General features: G+C 53.6%; 10 protein-coding genes across 10 annotated transcripts; 4 read left to right on the top strand and 6 right to left on the bottom strand.

Annotated features, from left to right (window-relative positions):
• The first annotated feature begins 1,289 nt into the window (after positions 1 to 1,289).
• On the top strand, positions 1,290 to 3,213 carry BZA05DRAFT_371758 (uncharacterized protein). Its single transcript, XM_051481689.1, has 3 exons — positions 1,290 to 1,765; positions 1,826 to 2,250; positions 2,305 to 3,213. The coding sequence occupies exons 1-3, from the start codon at positions 1,396 to 1,398 to the stop codon at positions 2,887 to 2,889; spliced, it is 1,380 nt and encodes a 459-aa protein (XP_051340917.1). The 5' UTR covers positions 1,290 to 1,395; the 3' UTR covers positions 2,890 to 3,213.
• A 182-nt stretch (positions 3,214 to 3,395) lies between these two features.
• BZA05DRAFT_417736 (Bystin-domain-containing protein) lies at positions 3,396 to 4,917 on the top strand (the record flags this gene model as incomplete). The annotated part of the gene is made up of 4 exons (XM_051485473.1): positions 3,396 to 3,973; positions 4,028 to 4,207; positions 4,262 to 4,406; positions 4,471 to 4,917. 4 exons carry the CDS (start codon positions 3,396 to 3,398, stop codon positions 4,915 to 4,917), a joined length of 1,350 nt encoding a protein of 449 aa, XP_051340916.1.
• A 463-nt stretch (positions 4,918 to 5,380) lies between these two features.
• On the bottom strand, positions 5,381 to 7,001 carry BZA05DRAFT_425081 (WD40-repeat-containing domain protein; the record flags this gene model as incomplete). Its single annotated transcript, XM_051485942.1, has 2 exons — positions 5,381 to 6,712; positions 6,780 to 7,001. The coding sequence occupies 2 exons, from the start codon at positions 6,999 to 7,001 to the stop codon at positions 5,381 to 5,383; spliced, it is 1,554 nt and encodes a 517-aa protein (XP_051340915.1).
• A 310-nt stretch (positions 7,002 to 7,311) lies between these two features.
• Positions 7,312 to 8,327, bottom strand: BZA05DRAFT_394147 (60S acidic ribosomal protein P1). The gene is made up of 3 exons (XM_051483298.1): positions 8,033 to 8,327; positions 7,722 to 7,938; positions 7,312 to 7,650 (listed from the first exon to the last, which is right to left on the bottom strand). Exons 1-3 carry the CDS (start codon positions 8,102 to 8,104, stop codon positions 7,598 to 7,600), a joined length of 342 nt encoding a protein of 113 aa, XP_051340914.1. The 5' UTR covers positions 8,105 to 8,327; the 3' UTR covers positions 7,312 to 7,597.
• A 299-nt stretch (positions 8,328 to 8,626) lies between these two features.
• Positions 8,627 to 10,510, top strand: BZA05DRAFT_335573 (uncharacterized protein; the record flags this gene model as incomplete). Its single annotated transcript, XM_051480773.1, has 9 exons — positions 8,627 to 8,828; positions 8,907 to 8,988; positions 9,054 to 9,078; positions 9,147 to 9,425; positions 9,509 to 9,678; positions 9,739 to 9,949; positions 10,009 to 10,071; positions 10,129 to 10,248; positions 10,355 to 10,510. The coding sequence occupies 9 exons, from the start codon at positions 8,627 to 8,629 to the stop codon at positions 10,508 to 10,510; spliced, it is 1,308 nt and encodes a 435-aa protein (XP_051340913.1).
• Positions 10,511 to 10,557: 47 nt separating this feature from the next.
• Positions 10,558 to 11,521, bottom strand: BZA05DRAFT_264934 (uncharacterized protein). The gene is made up of 2 exons (XM_051480171.1): positions 11,112 to 11,521; positions 10,558 to 11,088 (listed from the first exon to the last, which is right to left on the bottom strand). The coding sequence occupies exons 1-2, from the start codon at positions 11,481 to 11,483 to the stop codon at positions 10,657 to 10,659; spliced, it is 804 nt and encodes a 267-aa protein (XP_051340912.1). The 5' UTR covers positions 11,484 to 11,521; the 3' UTR covers positions 10,558 to 10,656.
• A 1,476-nt stretch (positions 11,522 to 12,997) lies between these two features.
• BZA05DRAFT_264683 (P-loop containing nucleoside triphosphate hydrolase protein) lies at positions 12,998 to 14,308 on the top strand. Its single transcript, XM_051480170.1, has 5 exons — positions 12,998 to 13,318; positions 13,399 to 13,426; positions 13,522 to 13,719; positions 13,780 to 13,914; positions 13,973 to 14,308. The coding sequence occupies exons 1-5, from the start codon at positions 13,251 to 13,253 to the stop codon at positions 14,123 to 14,125; spliced, it is 582 nt and encodes a 193-aa protein (XP_051340911.1). The 5' UTR covers positions 12,998 to 13,250; the 3' UTR covers positions 14,126 to 14,308.
• Positions 14,309 to 15,134: 826 nt separating this feature from the next.
• On the bottom strand, positions 15,135 to 19,391 carry BZA05DRAFT_371743 (ubiquitin elongating factor core-domain-containing protein). Its single transcript, XM_051481688.1, has 9 exons — positions 18,955 to 19,391; positions 18,521 to 18,886; positions 18,350 to 18,434; positions 18,061 to 18,286; positions 17,064 to 18,006; positions 16,795 to 16,997; positions 16,404 to 16,741; positions 15,441 to 16,352; positions 15,135 to 15,351 (listed from the first exon to the last, which is right to left on the bottom strand). Exons 1-9 carry the CDS (start codon positions 19,000 to 19,002, stop codon positions 15,245 to 15,247), a joined length of 3,228 nt encoding a protein of 1,075 aa, XP_051340910.1. The 5' UTR covers positions 19,003 to 19,391; the 3' UTR covers positions 15,135 to 15,244.
• A 1,088-nt stretch (positions 19,392 to 20,479) lies between these two features.
• BZA05DRAFT_473013 (uncharacterized protein) lies at positions 20,480 to 21,991 on the bottom strand. Its single transcript, XM_051488039.1, has 2 exons — positions 21,207 to 21,991; positions 20,480 to 21,153 (listed from the first exon to the last, which is right to left on the bottom strand). The coding sequence occupies exons 1-2, from the start codon at positions 21,795 to 21,797 to the stop codon at positions 20,839 to 20,841; spliced, it is 906 nt and encodes a 301-aa protein (XP_051340909.1). The 5' UTR covers positions 21,798 to 21,991; the 3' UTR covers positions 20,480 to 20,838.
• A 2,985-nt stretch (positions 21,992 to 24,976) lies between these two features.
• On the bottom strand, positions 24,977 to 26,927 carry BZA05DRAFT_468008 (Mss4-like protein; the record flags this gene model as incomplete). Its single annotated transcript, XM_051487833.1, has 5 exons — positions 26,082 to 26,927; positions 25,885 to 26,031; positions 25,581 to 25,648; positions 25,265 to 25,306; positions 24,977 to 25,050 (listed from the first exon to the last, which is right to left on the bottom strand). The coding sequence occupies exons 1-5, from the start codon at positions 26,663 to 26,665 to the stop codon at positions 24,977 to 24,979; spliced, it is 915 nt and encodes a 304-aa protein (XP_051340908.1). The 5' UTR covers positions 26,666 to 26,927.
• Positions 26,928 to 27,123: the final 196 nt, after the last annotated feature.

The following is a 27,123-nucleotide window of genomic DNA, read 5'->3' as shown; positions in this document are numbered from 1 at the left end:
GGTACGAGAGAGGATGAGGATGTTTGTGCTTGCTTGCCGGATGGGAAGCGGTGGGTGCCCCGACGGGCTATACAGATAGATATAGGTAGGTAGCTCTGAGCTTCAGAAGGTATAAGGTTAACTAGGGTGCTAGAGGAGGTATATCCTTCAGATATGTAGAAAAGCTAGACAGAATACATACCTTTGACTCCGGAGCATTGGAAAAGTCAAGAATGAAGTCTAGATTCAGACGCTCAAAGCATACCACATGATACATCCTCACATTCAACTGGAAAGTCTACTAGTACTCATTCATCTCCGTAAACTAAAATCTGAACTCTGCCACTGCAGATATTCCAATCCCGTCCGCCCAACCCTCCAACCATTTGGCAAACTCCTCGATGGTCGACTGTCCCATGGTGGATTGACGTCCCGTGTACGGAACATTTCAAAGAAATGTAGATCTCCAGCTGGGGTTAACTACAGCGGGCCGCTAGAGGACATAAGCGAGCCGCTCGTCTGGCTTGGCTGCAGTACCAATTCTACTCAACCTGTGCGCAATCGGCGTGGAATATTCGGAGGATCAATGGGACATTCTATGCTTCGCCCAAAATCTGCTGGCTCTGTACGGTTGGAGACTCCTGGGTAGTGGGGAGTGGTTGTAGCAATTGTCACTATTCTCCACTTTTCATTACATACTACTTAGCAAAATATTCACCTGGTTGGAAGGTTCGTCGTTCACAATGACACTTCAACTTGAAAAACTAAATCGAAATACCTTGGAAACCAGCACATGACTCCTATGTAGATCGGATAACCAGAGCAAATACCTACCAAGTAGAATCGGATTCCTCCACTCCTCCTCCTTGGTCCCGACCATTTTTCCGAACCAAGCCGTCATGATAATAACCTAACCGCACCTTGGAATCTCGGGCGGGATCGAGTCTGATTATATAGGGCTGAGATACCGAAGCCATGCGTCGTATGTCGTGTTGTGTGTTGTGTGGTGACTGTGCGATGAGTGGTTATTATGGTTGAATGTAGCGTTGTGGTACCAAAGTATCTAATGCCGAATCTGGAATTTGTAGTTTATCGTGAAAACAGATATGAATGTTGGTGTGCTATTGGTGCTGGAGAGAGAGAGAAAAATTAATTTACTGTCGCTATTGGTCCTAGAATGGCCAGGGAGAATCGCGAAGTGAAAACCAACTATCGAGTGATTGCTCGTGGTGGGGGTCATTCTGTGTGAAGCACGCCAAACACGTAAGTCACGTTTGCAGTCACGTTGGTCGGCAATTCACGTCTCTCCACCCGCAAGCAACCAGCAACCAGCAACCAGCACCACAACCACGACCACCACCCCACTGCCACATCACCACTCGTACACCACCACCAAATCTCCACTCACTCACAACCATGTCGCTCTGGAACAGCGACACGATCAAAGATGTCTCCGAATCCGTGGGCATCGGTAACCTCAACGACGAGGTCGCTAACAACCTCGCGATGGACGTCGAGTACCGGATCCACCAGGTACTACAGGAGGCGCTGAAGTTCATGCGACACAGCCGACGGACGGTGCTAGCTACCACAGATATCTCGCATGCGCTGCGCGTACTGAACGTCGAACCGCTGTACGGATACGACTCGCAGCGACCGCTGCGGTTCGGCGAGGCTTCGGTGGGCCCCGCTCAACCCATATACTACGTAGAGGACGAGGAGGTCGACTTCGAAAAACTTATAAACGCCCCGCTACCGAAGGTGCCGAGGGAGGTTACGTTCACGGGTATGTAATGGTATTGTGCGGGCGGCGTGCGGGCGACGGCTGATGAGCGGGGGATACTAGCACACTGGCTCGCGATCGAGGGTGTGCAACCAGCGATTGCACAGAATCCTACGCAGGCGGAGGCGGCACGATTGTCGGAGGGTACACCCAAGGGGTCAAACACTACATCGTCGCTCGCGGCGACAGCGGGGAACAGCGAGAATGCCACGGTCAAGCCGTTGGTCAAACATATTCTGTCCAAGGAGTTACAGCTATACTACGAGCGGATCTGCACGGCGCTCATGGACGAGTCGAACGAGCATCTTCACGGCGCGGCGCTGTCGAGCTTGAGACACGATCCGGGACTGCACCAATTGTTGCCGTACTTTTTGCAGTTTGTCGCCGAGAAGGTTACGCAGAAGTTGAGGGATATGTTTGTGTTAAATCAGATGATGCATCTAACGCATGCGTTGCTGGAGAACGAGAACCTGTTTATCGGGCCCTATGTCCGTCTCCCTCGTATTCTCTGAAGGCGAGCACTGTTTGACTGACAGCACTAGGTGACCTCCATCATTCCCCCCATCCTGACATGTCTCGTCGGCAAGCGACTCGGCGACCCATCTACAAACCACCATTTTCACCTTCGAAACTACGCCGCCAGCCTGATCAAGCTCGTCTGCAAGCGCTTCGGCGAGTCATCACACACCCTCCGGCCCCGCCTCACTCGCGCATGTCTGAAGCACTTCCTCGACCCGTCCAAGCCCCTGGGTACACACTACGGCGCGATCGTTGGCCTCGCCGCAATCGGCGGCCGAGAATCCGTGCGGGTCCTCATCCTACCCAACCTCAAACTCTACGAAAAAGTGTACCGCCCAGAGATTGAGGACAACACACCGAAGAAGGCGGATGCAGAGATGGTAGTGGAGGCGATCTTCAACGTACTGGAGCTCCTCGAGCAGGACGAAACCGGCATCCTCGTTAAGACCGAGGGCGTCGATATCAACGAGGAGACTCGGGAGGCGCTGGTAAAGAAGGTTGGCGATGTCGTTGCCGACCGCGTGTGGAAGTCCGGGAAGATGGGACTGGTTGCGGCGATATTGGAGGCGAGGTTGGGGACTGCCGGTGCGGGCGCGCACGAGAATTGATGATTATCTGTATCGTATGCATGTACATGGGCTGTTATGATTTCGGATTCGGCGCGGAAATACGCGGGACTGCACGTAATTTTAGCGAGATGCCAGTTTTGTTTTTTTTTCGATAGTGGATGGTGGATTTGTATGTTTCGGAGGTGCTGGCTGATGACGGCGAAGTCGGGATCGGGGGATCGGGGGAGCTGAGTCTGAGCTGACACGCGAAGGTTAGGGAGGGACCCGTGCCGATTTTCGTGACTCCATGTAGTTATGAGCCGGCACAGGGTGGCAGCTAGCTGAAATAAATCTTGGCACTGTGGGGCAAAACGTTCCAACGAGCAAAACTCAAAAAATTCCAGCGCCCAGCGCAAGTGACCAGACAGATAGATTAACGCTTCGAACTCAACTCACTCTGCCACATAAACCCCCCTCGACAGACAGACAGACAGACAGTACAGTAGTTGGCCCCTCGATCCCACACACACACACACACACACACACACACACACACACACCACACGATGCCGAAGGACACAATGCTTGCACAGCCGCGCGCGCACCGCCGCCACAACCCACTGCACGAAGAATTGCTCGAGACGTCGCACGGGCCGGGGCACCTGCGCAAGGTGGCCCGCATCAAGCGCAAGGAGAAGCAGGACCGGCCCGAGGACTATGTCGACAGCGGGCTGTCGAAGCGGATCCTGCTGCTGGCGAAGGAGCAGCAAGACGAGATCTCCGAGGAGCGGGCGGCCGCCGCCGCAGTTGGCGTGGGTGCATTCATTGGTGGTGGAGGCGCGCAGATGAGGATTCAGGTGCAGGAGGAGGAGGAGGATAGCGATGAGGGAGAGTTCGACGATGATGATGGATTCGAGGACGAGGAGGAGGAGGTCGAGGAGATTGAGGTCGATGAGGGCGACGAGGAGCTCTTCAATCGCTTCATGCCCCAGGAGGGGCAGCAGGAACAGAGGGTCTCGCTCGCAGATAAGATTTTGGAGAAAATTGCGGAGCACGAGGCGAAGCTTGCTGGAGGAGGCGGCCAGGGCAAGGGACAGGACGATGTACTTGCGCTGCCGCCGAAGGTCGTCGAGGTCTACACCAAGTATGTCCATGTGATGCGTGGTTGGTCGGTTCATGGCTGATGATTCGCCCACAGAGTCGGAATCCTGCTGTCAAGATATAAGTCCGGAAAGCTGCCAAAGGCGTTCAAGATTATTCCGTCGCTGAAAAATTGGGAGCCGATATTGTTTATTACAAGACCGGATAAGTGGACGCCAAATGCGTGCTACGAGGCGATGAAGTTGTTTGCCGCGCAGAAGTCGTCGCAGACTCAGAAGTAAGCGTGCCCCTCCGTGAGATATGAGCCGTGTGCTAATTGTGTGTATGATAGATTCTTGTCATTAATTCTCCTGGACCGTGTGCGCGACGAAATCCATGAGAGCAAGAAACTCAACGTTCATCTCTACAACAGTATCAAAAAGTCGCTATACAAGCCAGCGGCGTTCTTCAAGGGCTTCCTGTTCCCTCTGGCCGAGGTACACACCATACTCCCCACCCTTCTCAGCTATTCCGCAGTCAGTACTGACCAGTAATCTCCAGAGCGGCACCTGCTCCCTAAAAGAAGCACAAATAATCGGCTCGGTGCTCACGCGCATCTCGATCCCGGTGCTGCACTCGGCGGCCGCGCTTCTCCGGCTTTGCGAGATGGACTACACTGGGCCGACCAGCGTGTTTATCCAAGTGCTGATCGACAAGAAGTACGCGCTGCCGTACAAAGTCGTTGACGGACTGGTGTTCCACTTCATCCGGTTCAAGAGCGTCGACGACCAGCTGCCGCTGCTGTGGCACAAGAGCCTGCTCGCGTTCGCGGAGCGCTACAGAAACGATATCACCGAGGACCAGCGGGATGCCCTGCTCGATCTGCTGCTGGTCAAGGGACATCCCCTCGTCGGACCGGAGATCAGACGCCAGCTCATTGCGGGAAGGGCTAGGGGAATGGAGAAGGAGATGATGATGATGCAGGAGGACGATTTGATGATGGAGTAGGCGGCGTTAAGCTCTGCTACATACATGTGATTGTTGACGATGCGGATGGGAAAAAGTTGGTCTTTATTTTCGGCGTTGGTAGAATAAAAATTTCGTGCGGTTTTTACTCCTTCACAATCACTGCGTCTCGTTCGATGTACCTATGTATGGTAGGTCACTTTTGCTTCGATTGTTCCACTGCGTCTCGTTCGATGTATGTATGGTGGGTCACTTTTGCTTCGATTATTCCACCGCCTATCGCTCACTCGGCAGCCAGCTTTTTGTCTATTCCTTGATCTTGATAACCACGCCCATCCAACCGGAAGATCTACCTAGTAAGGTTCGAATGATATGTATGATGATTAGACAAAACAAAACAAAAAAATACAACCAGAAGAGATATAAATGTACTAGTATATACACCCCGCCGCGCCCCTCGCACCCAACCCAAACGGCAAAAACTTTTAAACATATTCCAGCCAAATCAATGTTTCCACAACCTAACAGCCTTATCCTTCCCTCCACTGGCGACCTTGGCGCCATCAGGCGACCAATCGACAGCAAAGACCTCGTCCTGGTGGCCCGGGAGGTCAGTATGCAGCTTGCCGGTCTTGACGTCCCAGACCTTCAGCGTCGAGTCCTTACTCGAGCTAACGAGCAGCCTGCTATCCGCCGAGAACGCGCACTGGTAGACGGGGGCGACGTGGCCGCGCAGGGTCGTGATGTATTTCCCGTCGCGGGCGGACCACAGCTTGACGCTGTTGTCGAACGAGGCGCTGGCGATGATGCGGCCGTCCGGGGAGAAGGACACGTGGTTGACGGCCTTTTGGTGTCCGAGGAGCCGCGCGAGCGGCTTGAGGCTCGACGACGGCTCCCAGAGGTACATCGTGTTGTCATCGGACGCGGTGACGAGGCGCTCGACGAGCTCGCCGCCGATGGTGGCTGCCGCGGTGAAGCGGTCGTGCGCTTTTTGGATGCGCTCGGCGGACGTGGAGGGGATGGTCTTGGGCCCCAGGTGGTCGTGGTACGCGGTGCGGATCGCGAAGTCGGTCGACAGCGCCATGTGGTTGACCCAGTGGGCGTGGGCGGTGAGCGTGTGGAGGCAGCGGCCGCTGGTGGGGTCCCAGATGCGGATGGATTTGTCTTGCGACGCGGAGTAGATCCGGCCGTCACCGGCCCATTTGACGCAGGTGACGGCGGCGGTGTGCCCGGCGAGGCAGAACTCGACTCGTCGCAGCGTGGCGTTCCACACCCGGATCGTGGTGTCTTTGCTAGAGCTGGCGAAGCGCGGCGTGCCCGGCTGTTGCAGGTGGTACGGCTCCCACGCAATCGCCGTGATCCATTTGCTGTGGGCTTTCATGGCGTCGCCGAGGGGCTTGCCTGACTTCGGATCCCACATGCGTACGGTGTTGTCCATACTCCCCGTTACGACCAGTTCTGCGTCCGGCGACCAGCTGACGACCAACACCCAGTTCGTGTGGCCCTTCAATGTATGCATCGGTGTCTCGGTGTCGCAATCCCATATCCTCGCCGTGCCGTCCCCACTGCCCGTAACCATGCGACTACTCGACGCCGGAGAGAACTGCGTAGTAAGGATGGCGTTTCCATGCCCGACGATCGCCGCCGAACTCCTTGACACAGCACGCACCCGGAACACCGCTTGCGGGGTGTATACCAGCGTGAGCACGTCTTCCGTCGACTTGTGGCCCGGCTTCAACACAGCGCTCCACAGGTCGGTGGCAATATCTATCACCGCCGAATTCGGGTCCGCAGGGTTCGAGAGGAGCGAGAAGGTATACGGAACTTTATCATCTTCCTACGCACCAACCTCAATCAGCCCCGCATATCCCGCCGCCATTACAAATGGAGAGAAAAAAACATACACTCCCCAAAAGCTTGTTAACAAGCTGATCCAGCTGCTGCGCGCTCGCATTGCCGGGGATGTGCAACTCTCCGCCCAGCTGCGTGCCGGTGTCTGATGCGCGCAGTTGTATAACGACATTTGGCACATCGTCGGGGACCAGGTCTGGTGCCTGTTGTTCCCGTGCGCGCTGCAGTTCTTCGCGCTTTACGCGCTTGGCTTTGGGGGGGAGGAGTGTCGACATTTTTCGGTTTTGTATTCGTGGGATATGCTGGTGGTGATGGTGGGTGGTGAGGTGGAAGGTGGAAGATTTGCGCCAAGCTAAGGTCTGCCCCACCATAGAGAAAGGGCTCAGTCTAGCGTGTTTGGGTTAGGCGATGTCTTTAAAGTTGCAGCTGCCGCTGCCACTGGGCCCGGCGCGGAGGGGGGTGGCCCATTGGTCTAGGGGTGCGTAGGGCTCAATTCTTGGACTGAAACTGCAGGTGGATGTATGGATGCAGAGCAGGTACGAAGGGAGATCTGTGATGATATATTGACCATCAGGTTGGGCACGTGGACGTTACGCTGCAGACTTTACGGGCTCATGGTCGGGCAATGGATGCTGGGCAAAGGAGGTTGCACAGTTGAATTCAGCTGTTCTATCCAGAGTACTCAAGGCGGCAGATCACGGGAAAAGCATTACGGTATCACTGTTGGAACAAAGTTGGTGCACCAGACATTCGCATTTGCTATCCGTCCAGCATCGAAGAGAACATGAACGCCATTTTCTAACCCAGAAAGCACCCACATCGCCGGAGTTTCGAAACCATGACAAGGATTTTATTTGTAATTGAAATCCGCTTAGTCGAACAGACCGAAACCCATGTCCTCGTCGGACTCCTCCTCGTCTTTCTCTGTTTCCTTCTGTCAGCACCTGATTCCTGGGCGAGTGTATTGCTGTAGCGGGGGTTGATCTCGAACGTACCCTCCTTCTTCTCCTCAACGGCCTCAGCAGCACCACCGGCGGCAGCGGCACCTCCCGAAGGAGCACCACCTCCGACAGCGGGGGCACCACCTCCGGAACCGACGTTCATGAGCAGGTCCTTGACGTCCTTACCCTCGAGGGCCTTGGCGAAGAGCGAAGCCCAGATGGGCTCAACATCGACGTTGGCAGCCTTGATAAGGTTGGTGATCTTGTCGGCCTGTACGACGAATCACTCGTCAGTTGCTGTTTCCAAATTCCTCCTCTCCTCCTCCGAGCGGTGTAGCGCGGGGGTTTGCGACGGGGCGACGAACTGTGATATCGATGCCGTCATCCGCAAGGATGAGCGCGGCGTAGGAGGTTGCAAGCTCGGCAGTCGACGACATTGTGTGGGGAGTAGCTGTATCGCTCGGATTCGTTCGTCAGATTATTGTTCTTTTTTTTTGCGATGCGATGAAGCAGTGTTTTCTCGAGGGGAGAGATGGCTCACCTGTACGATGCTGGTCGGGTCGTAAAGTCGGGGCGTTTCGGTTCGGTTGATTGTCGCGGGGGGGAGCTGATCGTGAAATTGGCCAGTTCAGAATGGTGTGTCGAGAATCACGCACAAAGTTAAGACTGCTGGCGCGGTGGTTTGTGGGTGCGGCTGATAGGTCACAACCCCAGCCGAGATATCGGGCGCCACACCACACCACAGCATCAGCCGCACCGCCATAATCCGATGAGCTGGTGGCGCCATGGGTGATAAGATGCACGCTACCGCCTTATCTTATGCGCTAGAACATAGTACCGTGACAACCTGGAAGAATCGATGACGGAACTTTTGGAGGCAACTCCGCTGTCGCTCGCTGCGCTACATACTACCACTACACATAGGTCACCCCCCACCATCAACCTCAAATTCCTCAAAGATGGCCGAGACTACGCCCATCACCCAGCGCCTCCGGGACTTCCTTGATGGCCTGATTGTCCTGAAGGAAGATCGCACCACCTACATTCGCTCCGCAAATGTGCTAGTTAATTACGATACACTTTGTGAACTACACGGAGCTGTCGAGAGTCAATTTGGAGCTTTGGATAGCGGAAACGAGAAGAGCTCCGAACAGTTGGATGGTACTTCTTCCTCCTTGCTCAACCTCATGGCCCTCATTAAACCTTTCCCTTTCGGACATCACTGACCTCCGCCTATAGCTGAGCGCCTGCTCGATAACTGTTTCCTACTGATCTCATTGTTGTTTCTCACGATCGGGAGGAACCTCGACCCTCCGGCTACGTACGAATCCTCTCATGTCCGAACCCTCCTCACCCTATACTTACAGACCACCACCGGAATCACAGATACGCACCCAGCGTTGTAATAAAGGTTACCACGCAACCCTCCCCCCTTTCCGACCACACGTCATCGACATCTCCCACTTACACCTCACAAAGAGGCTTTTAGTTCACCTTACGGAGTCGAGCAACTTCTCGAACAAAGACATCTCCCCGGTGCACGATACGCTTCGCGGGTTCAAAGAAGCGATTCAGAACAATGGATCCACACACGACCTGCGGGTCAACGTACTGATGGCGGCGAAGGTGGAGGAGTGCGAAGCCGTTCTCCAGGACCTCCAGGACAAGCTGAACCTGATATCACCCACGTTGTATGGCGTGCACGAGCGGCTCGTGAGTCTGCGGCGCTGCATCAAGGCCGCCGAGGCGAAGAAGAAGGTAGGTTCGTGGTTGGTTGGTTGGGAGCATGGCCCGCTGGTCGGTCGGTACATAGCTAACCCACCCCACCCCACCCCGTGTAGTTCTCCGAGTCGGAAATTAAAGGCTATCTCGACCAGATCCAGCAGATCGACGCGACCAAAATCGCTGGGAAGTTTGTTGGCGACGATGGGGCGGTCCCGGAGAAGGGGCAGAAACAGGTGCAACTCGTGATGGATCGGTGCTATGCCATGGCTGAGGAGGCATTGAGCCGGTATGATGGGTTTCGGTTGGTGGTGGTGATGGATGGCCCCAGGAGCTGATTGGAGTACAGGCAAGGCGTCATCGCCCCGGGACTGCTACACTATTCCGATACCCTCCACAAGGTTAAGCACAAGCTTGAGAAGTTTGAGCTTACTCAGGCGTGGTCGCTGCGAGAGACGGATCTCTACGAGTTTATGATCAAGCTGATGCAGTACGACGACGGCCGTGTTGACGGCAAGTTTGTCGCCGAAGACGGGTCCTCGCCGGAAGAGGGACAGAGTGTGAGGCTGCGGTGTATTCCTTCCCGAATGAGCTCGATATTGATTATGGTGATTCGCAGATAATACTGTATCTGCTACGTCGGTCGTATGCACATATCTATACTCTGTTGATTTCTAGCGAGGTAAGACATGATATCAACATCGAGGAGAGGACGGGATGCTAACCCGATCGATATCAGCCCGTGAGCGAAGCCTTGACCCCGATCTTTAACCAACTTCAAACCGTCCAGCGCTGTCTCAAAGAAGTGCAGAAATTCGGGATTGCGGATCCACGGGATCTGTACCCCTACAGCATGAAGGTGAACCAAACCATCCAGGCGGTTGTTGTTGCTGTTGTTGTCGAGTCATCCATCCGTTTTTTTTTTCGTATATGTACTCGTATTGACGCTTGGCTTATATCTATAGCTCTCATCGATCGAGAACATGAAGGTGGATGGCAAGTTTATGGTAGGGAACGACATCCCGGAGGGCCAAGGTCGCGTCGCGTCTCTGCTTGCAGAGTGCTTTGAGATCTGTCAAGAGCTGAGAATGAATGCGCCCGATAAGAGTCCGGCGCGGTAGTGGTACATACACATGTAACCGTTGAGCTGTCATTGTCATTGGGATCTTGATTATGTCTTTTCTTCTTGCAAACGCTGGGGGTTGGTTTTTTTTTGTTATTTTTGGCACTGGATTTGCGGCTTCGCTCATGGCTGTGGATACGGTATCTAGGTATGTACTCCATGTAATGATATGGTGGACGGGACGGGATGGGGATGCGAATTGGGAACATGCATATCAATCAGTTCGGTTCGGTTCAGTTCACATGTCCAGTTTCCATGCCATGGATGATGATATGTAGATACTAGAGATACGGTATGATTGGATTGGATCGAGCGATGAAGGAAGGAAGGAAGGAAGGAAAGGGTACGGTATGATATGTAGAGTACATAGCAGGTAGATATGGAGGTAGGCTGTTGCCTGGGCACTCCCCATCTATCACTCACCTCACTCAGCCTTGACTCTGCCTGCCTGCCTGCCTGCGCACGCATGCATGACATGATGCGGGTTCTTCCTTCCTTCCACCTACCCACGCATCCATACACGCATCCATCCACGCATCCGTCTATCCACTGCCCACTGCCCGCGCGCCCACTGGTCTTGCAGCGATAGGTAGGATGGCTTGCCCAGCTGGACTGGGCGGGCGCGCAAGGGAAGGGAAGGGGAAGGGAAGGGAAGGGAAGAAGGCTGGTAAGTGGTAAGCTAAGCTAAGCTTTCGGGATGAGGCGCTTACAGCCGGGCGGCCGGCTTGGGGCTTGGGGGGGAAGTGGTCCGATACATAATGGGTACTGTTTTGTTTTTTGGTTTCGGATCCGTGACAACTTCGCAGGCAGAAAGATAGATAGGAGGACAGACGCGTCGCGTTTTTTCTCTTCCATTTTCCATTTCCCTCGTTTCTCATTTTCTCGTGTTTCTGGGGGGTGGGTGCACGTTTGGGGCAGCTTTTGGACTGGTTTGGACTGGTTTGTTCGCGGGTTTTATGATTGCGCGTCATCGAGCAGGGGAAGGGTTACCACTATCTACCGCAAGGGGAGGGGGATGGATGGGAGGGAGGGGGGAAGGAACGATGGGATGGATGGATGGGTGGATGGATGGATGGGCAACGGACGGGATGCGTTTGGAGCTGGTCCGGGTTTCGTTCGTTGGGGGTGGATGGGAGGGCGGGCCTTTCAAGGCTCGAGGCACGGGGATTACTAAACGGTGATGGATGATGTCGCCTCGTTTTGGGGGGGATAGATCATGGGAGGGCATTGGGCAGCAATAGGCATACCAGACCGTAACTACGGTGATTATGATCCGCCGGATTCGATACCGTCGTCTCCCAGTACCAGCATCAGCACCAGCACTCCAATTCACGATAGATGCGGTAGATACGGTATCTATACGGTACGGCGGGAAGTGACCGACCGACCGACCGACCGATGCAGCGATGCAGCAATGACGGGGGAATAATCGCGGGCGGGCGACTGCACGGCGAGGGCGTGGGGAATTGTGAATCATGAATCATACACAGCGAAATTCCCCTTTTCTTTTGTCTTTTTACGCAACTATCTGTTATTTATTTAAATAGAGAATTGATTTGAAATTACTGCGAACAATTGAAGCACGAAACCATCCCAATCTCATCCGCGCACGCAGATGCGTGCAATTGAAAGTGGTGGTGGTGGTGAGTGGTGGTGAGTGGTGGTGGTTGCTGTTGGGCCAAGCCCCGAGCGGGTGCTGGGTCGGGCACTGTCACTTTTGTATGTAGTCAAGCAAGCAAAGGCAGCCACCGACTAAGCCAACCACCCCCAAAGACCACTCCCTTCCTTCTTCCTCCTCCTCTTCCTCTCACTCACCTCCGAACTGACGCCCTGCCTGACGCTACTGCTTCTGCTACCTTACTTTACCTCTCTACCTTACTGCAACACCATCCCAACCACCAACTCCCACACTCACCACAACCACCACCCCCCATAATCAATACGTACGTCTTGAGTATCCCCCCCATCCCCCTCCACCGCCACCCCGGACCTTCCCTCCCCTTTACTACCTTACTTGCTTGCTGCTACTACCCCGTCTCCCGCTACCACTACCACCCAACCTCCATCTTCAAATTCATAATCCCCATCAACCACCAAACCCGCTTCCTCACACACAACTGACATCTTCCCCGATACCACAGACCGACCGCAAATCGCGTTTCTTCCCTTCGACTCGCGCTCCCCGACCTTCGCTCGCTCAACACACCCCTGATCAAGAGATAAACACTCATTGGTAAGTCATATTTGAACCCCCCACTCCGGAGAGCTGTCGGAAGGAAACAGTCGGACAGAGAGATGGAGTATTGGTGAGAGAGAGAGAGAGAGAGAGAGAGAGAGAGAGCATATGAGAAAGACACTATCGTGGAGAGAGATGGAGCTCTCCCAGCTTTGGAAGCTGTGGCCGCTTCGAGAGAGCTCTGTTCCACAACCCAGCCCCAGCCCCATCCCCCCTCCCCCGATAAACAATACCTTCAGCCCCTTAACACCAACTCCATCCCAACCACCACCACCACTACCACCACCACAGCAACCACAACCAACAACCACAAGTGTTTCGGCTGCCATCTACCACTTGCCGTTTACCTAACTACCTCTTTCCTACACCACCCGCTCTTCCTCTCCTCTTGTCTCTCGTTCTCTCTCTCTATCCTCCTCTTTCGCCACAATCTCTCACTTCGCTTCGCGCCTCGTTATCTTGCGCCCTCGCTAATCACAGCTCGTCCATCCTTACAGCAGCAATGGCCGAAATCAGACGCAAGTTGGTTATTGTCGGTGACGGAGCCTGCGGAAAGACCTGTTTGCTCATGTAAGGAATCTTCCAATTTTTTTCTCCCTCGGTTCCAGTCTCGTTCCCTTGCCTTGGTTGCTAACGGTTTGGATCAATAGCGTGTTTTCGAAAGGAACCTTCCCTGAGGTAGATTCTCAACTTTCCGGAGCAAACACCCGAACCGGTCCGCGACACGTGGTATGGACGAACAGAAAAATTGACGGAACGCGTGTGTGTTTTAGGTCTACGTTCCTACCGTTTTCGAGAATTACGTCGCCGATGTCGAGGTCGATGGCAAGCACGTCGAGCTGGCCTTGTGGGATACCGCTGGCCAGGAGGATTACGATCGTCTCCGACCTCTCTCGTACCCCGATTCGCACGTCATCCTGATCTGCTTCGCGATCGACTCGCCAGATTCGCTCGAGAACGTCCAGGAGAAGGTACGCGCTTTCAGGATAAGCATCGGTTTGGGGGATCAGCAACTAATTCATTCGATATAGTGGATCTCTGAGGTGCTTCACTTCTGCCACGGTCTGCCCATCATCTTGGTCGGCTGCAAGAAGGATCTGCGGAACGACCAGAAGACCATCCAGGAGCTCGCAAAGACGTCGCAGAAGCCCGTCACCGAGAACGAGGTATGTCCTGCATGCTTCCTGCTTCGTACGTGTACATGATGTCTAATCCTGTGTACAGGGTGATGCCGTCAAGAAGGTCATCAGGGCCGAGCGATACCTCGAGTGTTCCGCCAAGACCAACGAGGGTGTTCGTGAGGTGTTTGAGCACGCCACCCGCTGCGCGTTAATGCAAAAGAAGGCCAAGGTCAAGAAGCCGTGCAGCATCTTGTAAAGGAGCGAAGAAGACCGAAAGGAATGGCAAACGCGCGAAGTCCGAATATACCTGTGTTGTTTTTTAGTCTATCATCTGCTGCCTCGTGTGTCCGTGTTGTGTGTTCCTAGTTTGTGTTGTGTGTGTGCGTGTGTGTGTGTGTGCTGCGTGTCTAGTGTTTGTTTCCTACTTGTCGACGGTTGTGGGAGCGGTATAGGGGAGGGGGCGGACAGAGAATGGAGGGACGGGTATCGCTACAATGATTGAAGTGGTTTCACATGTGCTTTTTGCCACGGAAGAAGAAGAAGAAGAAGAAGAAGAAGAAGAAGGGGAGGGGCTGAAAGTGACGTGAATCTGCTTGCTTCTTTTTCTCTCTCTCTCTTTTTTTTATTTTAACACACACACATCACACGCTTTTGCTTTTACTGTCTTGCGCTGTCTTGCTTTACTTGTTGCTTTTGTATTGCTTGTGTTGCTTTGCTTGTATGTTGCTTTGTATGTTGCTCTTGTGTTATTCCCTTTATACCTCTTTACTCTATGTAGCTTGTAGCATTTCATTCCCTTTTTTTTTCTTCGCCGTTTTCCAGTTTCTACAAACTCTATCATTGAATTCTGATTTTGATTTTGAGTGCCCATGTACGTGATGATTTGGGAGGTGAGGGGAGCGGTGGATATGTACAACGCTGGGAGGATGATGAGGAGGGATGATGATGATATGGAGGAGATACGGAGGAGGAGGGGGGAGGGGTTATAATGCTATTTTACTTCTACCTGTTCTACCTGGAGACTTTTACTTTTATTGATGAAGCTGAAGCTAAAGTTAAAGAAGTTGAAGTTGAAGTTGAAGGGAGCACAGAAACACAGTACCATCAATCTGCAGTATGTAGAGTAGAGTAGAGTAGGTATTCATCCACCTACTTACCTACTGTACTGGGCCATGAGTTACCTCCATGAATAACTGCCTCCACGGCAACACGTTTGTACATACACAGGTACAAAGCCTTACACGCAACCATGCCAAAACACGAACACGGCTGCCCACTCGAAAAGGATAGGTAGAACGATCGAACGATCGAACAATGGGAAAGGAAAAGGAAAAGGAAAGCAAAAATAAAATTAAAAAGAAGAAAGAAAGAAAAATCAACCATCTATCTCCATTGCTCCGCTCTCTGCCGCCACCTTCTGAGCCTTCACCGCCGCCCGGCGCTCAGAAACCCACGCATCGATCTTTCCCTTCAGCTCCGTATCTTTTCCAGCAGTCAGTCAGTCAGCCATTTATCCCACACCCTTCTTTTTTTTTCTCCAAGGAAAGAAGGAAGGAAGGAAGTTAACATACCAGGCACAACATCCTCAATCTTCAGCGGGGCACGATTAAACGGGTCTGTAGCATCAGAGAGCAGATGCGACTTGATAGTCTGTCGATCGATGCTCGTTCTGCTCGTAGGGAGGATGACAGGATCCTCCATGAGCGTGAACATGAGCGGATCCATAAACTCGTCTGGTACATCGCCCAGCTCCAGTTCGTCCTTGTCCTCGCGCGCCTTGACGATCTCCACCTCCTGCGCAAGTTTGGCAAGGACCGCGATGTCCTCGTTACTGCGGAGGTGGTGTTTCTGCAGTACCGAGATGGCGAGCTCGAAGGTTTGCGGCTTGTAGGAGCGGCCGTCGCGCGCGATGGCTTCGATGAACGGAGGCTTGGAGGAGAGGTTTATGTATACACCTGTGATTTCGCCGAGAAGCGCCTTGGGGTTGAAACGGTATTTATCGGGGTTGCGGACGCGGAGGTTGTTGCACTTTGGCCCAACGAGGGCTTCGAGGTTGTAGTCGAGCATGCCAGCGAGGCGAGAGACGATTTCGGGCTGTACAAAGGAATCGCCGATGGCGGACGTAAAGAGGTTGAGCATTATTACGGTTTCGTTGCCAAACTGCATGTATGATTGTGCGTCGCGCTCTGCTTTGGCCAGAGCTTTTTCTTTGTCGGACTTTTGCTCTTCAGTAAGGAAGCTAGCCGCACTGCTTTCGAGCTCATCTTGGTACTTGCGGATGTCGATGAGTGCGGCGAGAGCATTGTCCAGGACGTATGTCACGTCGTTCAGCAACAGGGCCACGAAGCGGACAAAGAAGTCCACGTTGTGTTCGCTCTCTTGCTCGAGCTTGTCCCGGTACTGCTGGTTGGGCCAGAGCTGCTGGATGATCTTGGAGATGTGATAGCGCACGTTGAACTTTTCGTAGTAATGCTTCTCGATCTCTGTGTTGTTGTTAGCCTCCATCAGTCGGATAGGTAGGGGAAGGGGCAAACCAATGTAAAAGTTCATCAGCGCATGCATCAGATGCTGCAGGATGAACTTGTTCCCATGGACCAGTTCTCCCAAATATCCATTACCGCTGCGAGACGGGCCACCCGGTCGAGTGCCGTAAAATATTATTTCCACGAGCTTCGACTTGAGTGTGGCCTTCATGATGTATTTCGATGACCGCAGGAAAGTCACGGAAAAAACCAGGAGCTCCGTCAACTGTGTTGAGATCAGAACCTCGGGCGTGTACACGCTGACGAAGCTGACGATGTTACCAACGGACTCGACCATATATTCTGGTAGATGGTTGAAAACATGCGCCGGAGGGTCGGGCAGTGGCAATCTGTCACATTGGTCAGTTCGCCACGGGCATCGGATGGTGGGGGAACGACATACGTGATGAGCTTATTCGGGTACTGATGGTGTGGATCAACAAGTCTGAGCAGCCAAACCATTTGATACCTCATAAACAGCAGTACCGAAGCTTGTATGGTGCGATCCCACAGGACCACCTCGAGAGCGAATCTGTATGCAATGGCGCCATCTATCCGGTCCTTGATCTTGGCAATGTTCCGGTCGAGAACTGCCAAAGCGGGAGTCTATCGTCACGGTTAGTCTCTGCCTTCCAGTGTGGGGTGATACATGATGTATCAGTAATAGCATACCCCAATATATCTCTGCCGGTCCTCTTGAATTCTTGCCAGGTGCCTCTCCATCTCGGGAATATCCCTAGCAAGTCCGTCGTGCTCAGACTCCGTCGTACCCAAGCCATAGTAGAGCCCCGCGACGGTGAGGAAGAAGATCTCGGTGATGAAACTATCCTTTCCCTCTACGACCTCAGAGTAAAACTTCTTCGAGGATTGATCGTCGGCATTCAGCTTTGTCTCCTCGCCGATTTCTAGCCTTGGGTTACGACGGAAGTAGTCCACATCGATCCTATCGATCTTGGAATATGTCGAGTCCATGAACGGCTCACACAGACGGGTCAACACCGCCGAGATGTTGACCATGAACCCGTCCGAGCTAACCGTAGTGTGGTCAACGTGAAGTGCAGCACGTTTCCTGTTTGAATTGATGACTGCGGCGAAGAAGTCGAGCACCCGTCCGCGCGACCGATCAGAAGCCTTGCACAGTGCCGTCACAATCTGCGCAAGCTCCTCCTGCAGCGATTTCGAGGCCATGCGTAGGGCATTTGTGGTGTCCCGAATGGTGACTGCTGCCTTCGCCTTGCCATTGGAAAAGTATTGCCTGGATACCTCGGCCTGCAGTGGCGAGATCCGGAAGAACGGGCCCAGCACCATCGTCGTCTCCATGTCCTGTGGTTCCGTCTCAGACAAGAATTCAGGTAGGCCGGTGAAGATGTCCGCCAGCGGCTTGATATGTGCTATTCGGTTGAGCGCAGAGATGTATACTTTATAGTCGTCGCACATACTCATGTCTGCTAGTGTTGTGCTCATGAGTACGAAGGCTTCCTCGAATTTACCCAACAGCTCCGGCTCCTCGTCAAGTTTCGACACCCACTCCAGTAAGATGTCCTGCGGTAGTCCCTGGTCGTCTTCCGGGTCGGTGATCAACCGCTGGTCCAACCGTACGGGGGGCTGATTGCCGCTATACGCGAATCAGCAAGGTCTCGCACCGTGTCCCGTCACAAAGACCACCCACCCAAACATATCCGGCATCGTGATGCAGTAGAGCGCATAGTTGGAGCACATGCGCCTAACCTCCTTCAGGATCCCAATCTTTTCCGCGTCCAACCTGCTCGCTGGAGTCTTGCGCTGGATATCCATCGCTCGCTTCCACGATCCGATCAGATGATTCAACGGCACCACGTTCTTGCCGCAAATGCTCAGGATCAATTGGTCGAGGATCGACACCGAGAGGTGGGGAACTGGAACAGGAGCACATCAATGAGCGAGCACACGACATGCAGGATCTCATTCCTTCCACTTACCCTTCCCCGGCTCGACCTCGTCCTGCAGGTCTCTGCATAAATCATCCAGAATCAAATAACCCCCGGAAGTAGTTCTCGGGCTCGACTGTAGCTCAACCCCTCCATCAGCACCCCCACCCACCCACCCGAACGCAACGTGTCCACATCACGTATAGGATGGGGAGCACATACCCTTAGCGCAACCTTAAAAATCTGCCCGAGTTTCTGATCCTCCCAGGCTTCCTGCTGTGTGAGGCCGCCCTCCGGTGCCAGTAGCTGCTTCAACGGGCCAGCACTCGCCGCCGCCGGCGCGATCCTGATGGTCTGCGGAGCTGCCGTGGGGGACGCCGCGCGCTTGAGCGATGGAGACGCAACCTCGGGATTTGTTGTGGTGGGGGCGAGAAGTCGCGATTCCGGACGGTGCTGCTGCTGCGTCGTGGCCGACTTTGAAGCTTCGTCGGGCGCGTCTGGCGGTGGATGGCTCGGTTCTGCGGATGGTCGCTGCTGCTGTTGCTGCTGCTGCAGGGCTTGGAGACGGGCTAAGCGTTTGCTGCGGATCTGCGGGGGTCAGTTAGGTGTTACTCGGCGGGGTGGTGGGACGGTGGAGGGGGAGGGGGGCAAGTCACTGCATCTGCATCTGCCGCCGCTGGAAGGTCGGGACTGGGAGAGGACATGGGTTTGCGTAAGGTCTTGGTGAAGCTTCGGATGGGCGTGCAAATGTGCTGTGGAGTTGTGCGGAGGTCGGGTGGGATTGGGAGCGAAGTTGTGGGGGGATGGCGGGATGGTGGGATGGGCGGTCTATGGTGGGAGGGCGGTTTGTTACAGCGCGGAGGGGTTCGTGATATTGACGTCGGTGAGACTAGAGGCTACCACGACTGACCGGGATGGTAGGTAGAGTAGAGCAGCTGGCTGACACAGGCAAGCAGGTGGCTACAGCACAGAACCCTTTCGAAAGAATCTCCTCGAGTCATCTGCCGCACTCTACCTCAACGTCACTGCGTTACTCTGGGTAGACTCTAGGCGAAAAAAAGATAAAGCTCAAGTCACAGTTCTCACCGGCCCCTCGCGTAAGTTAATGCTAAGATAAACATATGAACTACCCCACTTGGATCTAGGTACTCTACTTGTGTATTCCTCAGCATCGCTTGGTCTGAGGTTAAAGCAACGCCTCGTCGAGTCCCAGTTCAGTCCTCAACCCATCAACCCATCAACTCCCCAACCCTCTTCCCTCGTTCCCACCACCCTCCCCGCCCCCGTGAGTTCCACAATTCTTGGTGACACACAGCGTCTCTTAGGCATTCGCAGCGATCGGGATGCTCGTTGTTAAACCACGTGCAAAACACGGGCACTCCCTTGGCCCAGGTGAGCAGGATCAAGGAGCCAGCGAGCACGATTGCCTCGCATAGGTTCGGCGCCAGCCCTGGCATCGCGGACAGCGCTATGTTTTATACCTCAAGCGTCAATCACAGGCTGTTCAACTTGCTCCGGTAGTTTCCTAGCCACGGAAGGCCGTGGAGAATATGGACGCATGAAGGGAGACAGATCATGAGGTTCACGCCCTTTGTCCCGCCGCTGAGAAAATACCCAGTACATCGTGGATGCCGCTCAACCTTTGGAGAATGTGGTTCAACTCACTCGCCGCCATGTATGATACCTGTCTCTGAAATTTCCTGGAGAAGATGTGGTAGCCTTTGTCCCACCGCTAAGAAGTAATCTTGACTAGGAAATACGTTAGAGTCTGAGTACGTAGTCAGGCCTTGGGAAGAATGAAGCTCAGCTTGCCCACCACAGCTTATGCCGAAAAGGTTCTGGAGAAGATACCGGTATCAGCGCCATTTGGAAACCAGATCATCGAGAGATCTTTGTTTCACCGTGGAGTAGGTAGCCAGGCCTGGGGAAGCATGAAGCTAAGCCTGCCCACCATTTCTTATCCCGAAAAGGTCCTGGAGAAGATACCTATCGGCACCATTTAGAAACCAGATCATCGAGATATCTTTATTTCACCGGTGTATGTGTGATATGAAACCCCCCAGGTCGACGGACCATTCACAGAAGCACCATACCGGTACCGTAGCTCCCATTCACACCCAACCACCCTCGTTCACACAGAACCCAACACTCATAGTAGAGCAAGCATAGTATGTAGATGTTCTCCAATCAGATGATTCCTATCGAAGCACCTCGTACAGCACAGCACACAGCACACGTTAAACGTACACACTTTGGCAACACTAAACACTTAATTCCGTTTCGGCCGTCCGTGCGGTTCGCATCACATCGTTCCCCTAGATCCCGAAGTAGATACACAGAAGCAAAAGAATGAAAGAATGAATGAAAGAAGAAGAAAAGAAAAGAAAGAACACAACACACAGTTACAAAGGTTTATTTCCCCTCAAGCTGCCGACAAAACAGAAAAAAAACTTGAACAAGAAAACTAGAAGGATGAGGTGCTAACGCCGAGTGATCGCATGAGATCCACCCTTACCGAAACAACCACCGCAGGAATCGTTCTAGTAGTACTGGTAGACAGTCTCGACGGAAGTAGGGCCAGCAACGGTAGTGACAACCGACTGCGTGATGGTCGTCGTCTGACCCGTGGAGCAGCCAACCAGTCCGGTTCCGGTGGGGCCGACGGGGGCGGCCTTGTCGGTGGTGTACAGCTTGAAGGTGGTCGGGTTACCGCTCTTGACCGTGGTGTGCATGGTGTAGTTGGCGTAGGGAGGGAGATGCACAACCGGCAGAGAGCTGGAGCTGAAGCTAGGGATAGAGCTCGAGCTGACAACAGGGTAGATAGGAGCGGGAGGCGCAATGGTCATAGTGACATGCTGTGATGTGTTAGTATCAGATCACAAAGAGGAATTGCTCGGGTTTCACATACAACGACTTCCGTCGACACAGCAGTAGCGGTCACAGTCTTGGTGGTGGTGGGGTGCTCGGAGTACTCGACGGGAGCGATAGACGGCTGGGCGACGGGGCCATTGGTCTGGTACTCGGTGTCGGTGTGGTACACCGGAACAGTGACCTTGCGAGTGGTAGTCGAGGTGATCGTCTCCCGGTCCTGCTCATCGGTCTGCTCGGGGGCAGCTGACGGCATGTAGTGGTAGATGGTGGTCGTCTCAGACGCAGTTGGGTCGACGGGGGCGGTGGAATAGTAGTGTGTTTCGTAGGCGGTGGTAGGCACCTCGATCGTCTTCGTAATCGTCTTGGTGATGGCACGACCGTCACCAAGAGTGTAGGTTACCGTCACACACGAAGTGGTGGATGCCATGTAGGTGGTCTGCGTAACCACGGGCTCCAAGTGGCCGACGGTACCAGTGCCAACAATGCCGGTGGTAATGGTATCGTTCTGGCCATAAGCATACCTCTTGTTGATGACACCACGGCGGTGCATGTGGTGGTGTCCGTCGTGAGCGAACACACCAGCAGCGAAGACTGTAGCCACAGCGACGATGAGCTTGATGGAAACCATGTTTATCTTCTTTTTCCTTGTAGTGGTGTTTGAGCGTAACGATTGAAACTACTCTTCTGTTGTGATTTGAGCAGCGCAAAGATCAAAAAGAGTGACAGATGGTCAAAGAATGTGGTGGGGGAGATGTGGTGGATGTGCAGCGAAGTCGAAACGAGAGTGAGGTTTGATCGGTGAGGATGAAGAGTAAAACAAAGGATGTTGTGGGGGAAGGGGGAGAAGACGAGAAGAAGTAGCAACAACGGACGAGCAGTTTCGGACGAACCGGCGTTGCATTGTGCGCCAGCGGAGTGAGTGACAAGCCGCCACACCGAAAGAGGTCGAATGTTGAATGTCGATATCTAGCTAGCACGTTCAAGCATCGCAACCACCACCACCCGTGCCCAAATCTCACAGAAGGAATTCTTTAACTTGGCGTGTTCGATATCCCGCGCCATCGTTTCCTCGCATCTGCAGACGAGCATCGCTCTGCAGGGGGATGTGCGTGCTAGGTATCCTGCCAGCCAATCACCGCCGGCAACTCCGACAAAGACCCTCCCCCACTATGCCACCCATCGCCGTGGTCACCCCTTTCCAATTCGACGGTGCACTCGCTGGATCGTTCTGGCCCCAGCATTGCAACCGTCGCTTCACGGTAGACCCACCTGCCGAGAGACAAGACAGCCACGACCTGCCCAGAACGCCGTCATTCCTGCCCTCTTGGTGGTGGGACCGTTGCTAGCAGAAGTCTATCTACACCACCACCGCTCCATCGCATCACCACTCGCAGCACCCAAGAGCAGCCATGGGAGATTGCGTTTCCGGCGCGAGTAAAGATGAAGAAGGGGCAACAGAAGGAAAGAGGCGGGTGAGAACCGGCACCAGCATGTACCGTATGTATGAGCCAGCAACTCGCCGCCGCCGCCGCGTAGGTGCTTTACCATACTACTGGCTAAGTAGTCCCAGCAGCTATCGGGAGATACCAGGGTGGTGACAAAGGGAAAAGAAATCGCACTTACGATGCAGGTACGAGCACAGCCGTCACACACACCACGACGTCAGCCGAATCAACGGTCCTTTCTCAACGTCGTCCCTACGGAAGGAAAGGAGACGACACCCACCGCTGGGCCATGATAGGTGGAGACAGAAGAGAAGACTCCGCTGAAACAGTCCCTGCACCCAGCCTGCCTGCTTGTCCGTGTGCTGTGCTGTGCATCGTCATCGGTCGGAGATTTCCTCGCTCGCTAGGAAAAAAAAGAAGAAAAACGAAAAACGAAAAACCCCCCCCCCCCCCCCCCCCGAAAAACGAAAGAAGAAAAAAAAAAAAGAAAACAAAGAAAATCGCAACGGCAAAAAATAAACCAAACCGAATAAGTGGAGTTTAACTACCGAGTGACTGATCGAGCTTAGGCCTACGGCAACATGAGGAGGGGGCGGGGAGGGGGGGCCACTCCCGCAAATGCCACCCCGTGGGAAAACGCGGCAGCCAGGACTCAGGAGAGATACGCAGGTCAGCTTTGTATATCTCCAACGCATGCCCGAGCTCGTGTCCGAAGAAAGCATGCTGACCCGTTGATATGATTAGTTATGTAGGTACCTACGCCTGCAGCAGCTCAGACAACTTTAAATTCACCTCCACGGCATGGATATGGATATGGGCATTGGGCATTGAGCGCCGGCACCGGCACCAGGGTTCACGACTCATAGACACTCTATATCTTACATTCGTCTGCCTCCTACATACATGCGTGGTATTGCAGAATCACGGAACAGCTGAACAGCGCAACGGCTGCCGCCGCTTCCGTCTCATTGCTTCATCTTTCGTGAACTCGCGATGGCGTGTACCGACGTACATTAAGCAGATACTACCCGCGCTCATCCGTCGTCGACGATGCGTCTGCAGCGCATATGGGGCGTGGCCCAAGTGACTCGGAATCTGGCAGATATCGAACCGTACTCTCCTCTCCTCGAAGTCGCGCTCTCTCCAATACCTTTTCCACCCGTGGAGCGCGAACTGAGTTTTAACTTTTTCCCCCTACCCGCGCGCCAGACAACCAACCGAAATCCCGAGTGTACATATGGGGTGGTAGGAGCTCCATATTACGTCACTCGGCGATAACATGATTAACATCGTCCTTACTTATGTCAAATACTTTCCCCGAAACTCTCCCAATTCCGATTTCCCCATCCCATCCTCGCGCCCATGCCTACCTTTGTAAGTACTTGTGCATGCTTCCACCGCCTTCATCTCACGTTTCAGCTCCACCTTCAGCTCGAACCGTCTCCTTGCTCTCTCCCATCTGTCTCCCCTGCCCCCCTAAATATCTGGAAGAAAACTAGTAAATGTACTCTACTCTAACCCACGGTCCTAGTCCTACTGCACCGTGATAGCACTACTACATACACCAAGGCTCCCGGGTAGCGCGCGGTGGGGATAGATACATACAGACAACATAACTACAGAATGCACCTTCCTTAAGGCTTAAGCGCCAGCACGTGTATATAACTACAGTAGATATGCGAGCCCCTATATATGTGAACGATAGATCCACGGCGAAGCCGGAGAACGGAGAACGGAGAACGGAGAACTGAGAACTGAGAACTGAGAACGGAGAACTGAGAACTGAGAACGGAGAACTGAGAACTGAGAACTGAGAACGGAGAACTGAGGACTGAGGACTGAGAAGACTCATCGACCAGATTCTAGGGGAGATTCTAGGAGCCTGCGGCGATCGGCATATATGCAGCCGGGAGTGGATTTCGAGAGTGGAGTATAAGCAAAGCTTATCGTGAGATCGTGAGTGCTACGACTCTGTGAGGGGATCAGCGAGGGACGAGGGGCGGGGGACGAAGGGTTTGTGTTCCGACGGCTGCTGTGAGGAACGGAAGATGGAACTGCACTGCACTGCACTGCTGGTATTTGAAAAGGCCTTTTGTTCACCGCTCTTTCAGACGCATGCAACGAAATACTTACGTATAGTACTGGTGAACGGCAGAAGTCGCTTCCGAGTTCAAATTTTATGGTTACTTAAACTTCGGGATAGCTTCCAGGGACAACTATCCAAAGTAGGTACTTGATGATCTGGGTGTTAGATTACGTCCTTCCGACTACATAAACACTTCAAAGCTCATGGACCTTTAACTTCATAACTTCATTGCTAGAACATGCACCGTACTCAGTCAATAAGGTTCTTACGCACTACCTACATGTAGTAACTGCGTATCTCGTACGGCTCAAGCTCCTTCCGTTTTTTTTCCGGGGTAATCTGCGTGTCTACTATATACCGTATACCGTTCTTCATCTCCTACCGGTATTAGAGTACCGACCGTTGATGGACGTCCGTTTGCGGTAGGTATCGAGTTATACTATCATAGTCTGTGTTTTTGTGGGCCACCGTCCATCAAGTCTCTACTTTCTCAAGCGGTGGTCTACAGTGCTTCTGGCCATAGTATTTTTTGTACCGTCTTCCATCACTCGTTCTGTACCGTACCTACCATACCGTATCCCATCAACACCATCACCATATTACCCCCTGGATCTGGATCTAGATCTTTATCACTAAAACGGAATATGAACACTCCTCTTCCTCACAGCAGTATGTGCTAGTAGGAGAACCCCATCGTGAAAGCCCGCATAGAAAAAACATCTCCACCACCGCACCAGTCTGAACATCTATGGAGCTGAACCTCTTCGTCTTTGCATTTGGATTCTGAACACTGACACACTGATCCATCGCGCGGGTTGGGTGAGGTTCCAAACTTCCAATCGTTCCCGGTGTGCATAACGAGTGTGAGGTAGCATCGCACCTTCGCCACCACGGTCGTTCTTGCCAGCGTCACTCGCTTGTCGCGCATAACCAGCATGCTCCAGACTGCTGTACAATACGATACATTGCTTTATGGACCATTACAATAGAATAAACCCCTCCACCAAGCACCACCACTGCCGGAGCAGCGTATTTACCTCCTATCTACTTTTCACCTCTACTGGCAGATGAAATTTCACAATATCTCACTCGCTCACTCGCCGTTTGACATGTATAAACAGATAGATTCGTTCTCTATGCAGAACCCCACACCCCACACCCCACGCCCCACACCACCCACTCACAACTCGGCCTTCTCCTCCCTCCCCGTCCCATCTTTATCATGTTCCTTCAGCGTCTCAGGCATCAAGTCGCTCTCATCCTTATGCTTCTCAAACTTCGGCAGCCCATCGACTATATCGACCGCTCTCTGCGCGTAAAAAATATGACACCTATTTTCCGCATCAGCCCCCTTCCCCGTTCCCATCCACAGCCAACTTACGAAGGATACCACTTCCTCTTCTCCGCCACCCCCCCAAACCTGATAAGCGTCGGAAAAAGCAGTAGCATATTCCTCCCCTCATCCATGATCGGGGTTCTACACCGTTTACAGGCGACTTTACACGGCAGCGTGTACTCACTACTCTTCTCGCCAGGGTTGTAGTAGACCAGGTCCTCGCGGCCTTTCGTGAACAGCACGTCGGTCTTGTGCACTATCGCCGCCCACTGGAACGGCGCGCCGTGTAAGCGTTGGCAGGTACTGCAGTGGCAGAACTTTGCGTCCAGCGGGGAGGAGCGCGAGAGGGAGTATTGCACTGTGGAGCAGAAACAGGAGGCCGTGAGGACGGTGGGGAAGGGGGAAGAGCCGCCGGGGGCGGCGGAGTAGGGAGGCCGGTCCATTCGGTTGCGGTGCACGATTCGCTTGTGAGCCTCCGGCAGCCCGCTCGTGTCGGAGTCGTTGTTGTGCGGGGTGTCGGCGGACATGGTGGCGGTGGTTGTGAGGCGCCGGATTTGCTGGTGCTGTTTGGTGCTGACCGGAGTAGCGGTGCGGATGAAGTTGGTGAAGAGTCGCGATGGTGGTCTCATGAGAATGGGGGTGGGATTGCTGTGGGGGGTAGTTATATCTATATCCTGTACGGGCGAAGGAGAGGGGAGTCAAGTCAAGTCAAGTCTTGCATTGACTGGCCGGATGCTTCACTTCGCTTTATCGTGGCAGTGGTGGTTGTTGCTGTTGCTATGGCCGTGTGACGTCAATGTTACCACGATCCTCCCGTGGCCGAAGCCGCGGCCATGACGCGGTCATGCTGTAACGTAGAGTACTAACGTGCACGCCGATCTTGCACTGCTCGGGAAAGTTGAGGGGCTTGTTCCGCGCGGGCGACTGGACTGTCGTGTGATGGCGATCAAGGGGAGGCCAGAGAATAACGGCTGCATAGTCCGATCCCTGGCCTTGAGATGGACTGGCTGAAGCCTTGTTTGTATACACCTCGCCAAACATCGGATATCACCATGATCGGTAGTAGCCACTCCATTCCATGCCAATT

This window comes from Tricharina praecox (assembly GCF_024521635.1).
Source record: "Tricharina praecox strain CBS 144465 chromosome Unknown BZA05scaffold_8, whole genome shotgun sequence".
In the NCBI taxonomy this organism is placed as follows: domain Eukaryota; kingdom Fungi; phylum Ascomycota; class Pezizomycetes; order Pezizales; family Pyronemataceae; genus Tricharina; species Tricharina praecox.
Note: the sequence above shows the minus strand (reverse complement) of the source record. Positions and strands in the feature narration are given on the sequence as shown.

What these genes read in the sequence shown, in the direction of transcription:
- BZA05DRAFT_394147 (XM_051483298.1), bottom strand. Translation starts at nt 8,104, where the DNA reads ATGTCGTCGACTGCCGAGCTTGCAACCTCCTACGCCGCGCTCATCCTT. An exon ending in ATGACGGCATCGATATCACA is followed by an intron (nt 7,939 to 8,032) that starts GTTCGTCGCCCC and finishes TTCGTCGTACAG; the next exon opens with GCCGACAAGATCACCAACCT. An exon ending in CGTTGAGGAGAAGAAGGAGG is followed by an intron (nt 7,651 to 7,721) that starts GTACGTTCGAGA and finishes AGAAGGAAACAG; the next exon opens with AGAAAGACGAGGAGGAGTCC.
- BZA05DRAFT_371758 (XM_051481689.1), top strand. Translation starts at nt 1,396, where the DNA reads ATGTCGCTCTGGAACAGCGACACGATCAAAGATGTCTCCGAATCCGTG. An exon ending in GAGGGAGGTTACGTTCACGG is followed by an intron (nt 1,766 to 1,825) that starts GTATGTAATGGT and finishes GGGGGATACTAG; the next exon opens with CACACTGGCTCGCGATCGAG. An exon ending in ACCTGTTTATCGGGCCCTAT is followed by an intron (nt 2,251 to 2,304) that starts GTCCGTCTCCCT and finishes TGACAGCACTAG; the next exon opens with GTGACCTCCATCATTCCCCC.
- BZA05DRAFT_264934 (XM_051480171.1), bottom strand. Translation starts at nt 11,483, where the DNA reads ATGACGCGCAATCATAAAACCCGCGAACAAACCAGTCCAAACCAGTCC.
- BZA05DRAFT_371743 (XM_051481688.1), bottom strand. Translation starts at nt 19,002, where the DNA reads ATGTCCTCTCCCAGTCCCGACCTTCCAGCGGCGGCAGATGCAGATGCA. An exon ending in ACGATGCCGGATATGTTTGG is followed by an intron (nt 18,007 to 18,060) that starts GTGGGTGGTCTT and finishes ATTCGCGTATAG; the next exon opens with CGGCAATCAGCCCCCCGTAC. An exon ending in GATTGAGGATGTTGTGCCTG is followed by an intron (nt 15,352 to 15,440) that starts GTATGTTAACTT and finishes CTGCTGGAAAAG; the next exon opens with ATACGGAGCTGAAGGGAAAG.
- BZA05DRAFT_473013 (XM_051488039.1), bottom strand. Translation starts at nt 21,797, where the DNA reads ATGGTTTCCATCAAGCTCATCGTCGCTGTGGCTACAGTCTTCGCTGCT. An exon ending in CTGTGTCGACGGAAGTCGTT is followed by an intron (nt 21,154 to 21,206) that starts GTATGTGAAACC and finishes AACACATCACAG; the next exon opens with CATGTCACTATGACCATTGC.
- BZA05DRAFT_264683 (XM_051480170.1), top strand. Translation starts at nt 13,251, where the DNA reads ATGGCCGAAATCAGACGCAAGTTGGTTATTGTCGGTGACGGAGCCTGC. An exon ending in GGAAAGACCTGTTTGCTCAT is followed by an intron (nt 13,319 to 13,398) that starts GTAAGGAATCTT and finishes TTGGATCAATAG; the next exon opens with CGTGTTTTCGAAAGGAACCT. An exon ending in AGCCCGTCACCGAGAACGAG is followed by an intron (nt 13,915 to 13,972) that starts GTATGTCCTGCA and finishes TCCTGTGTACAG; the next exon opens with GGTGATGCCGTCAAGAAGGT.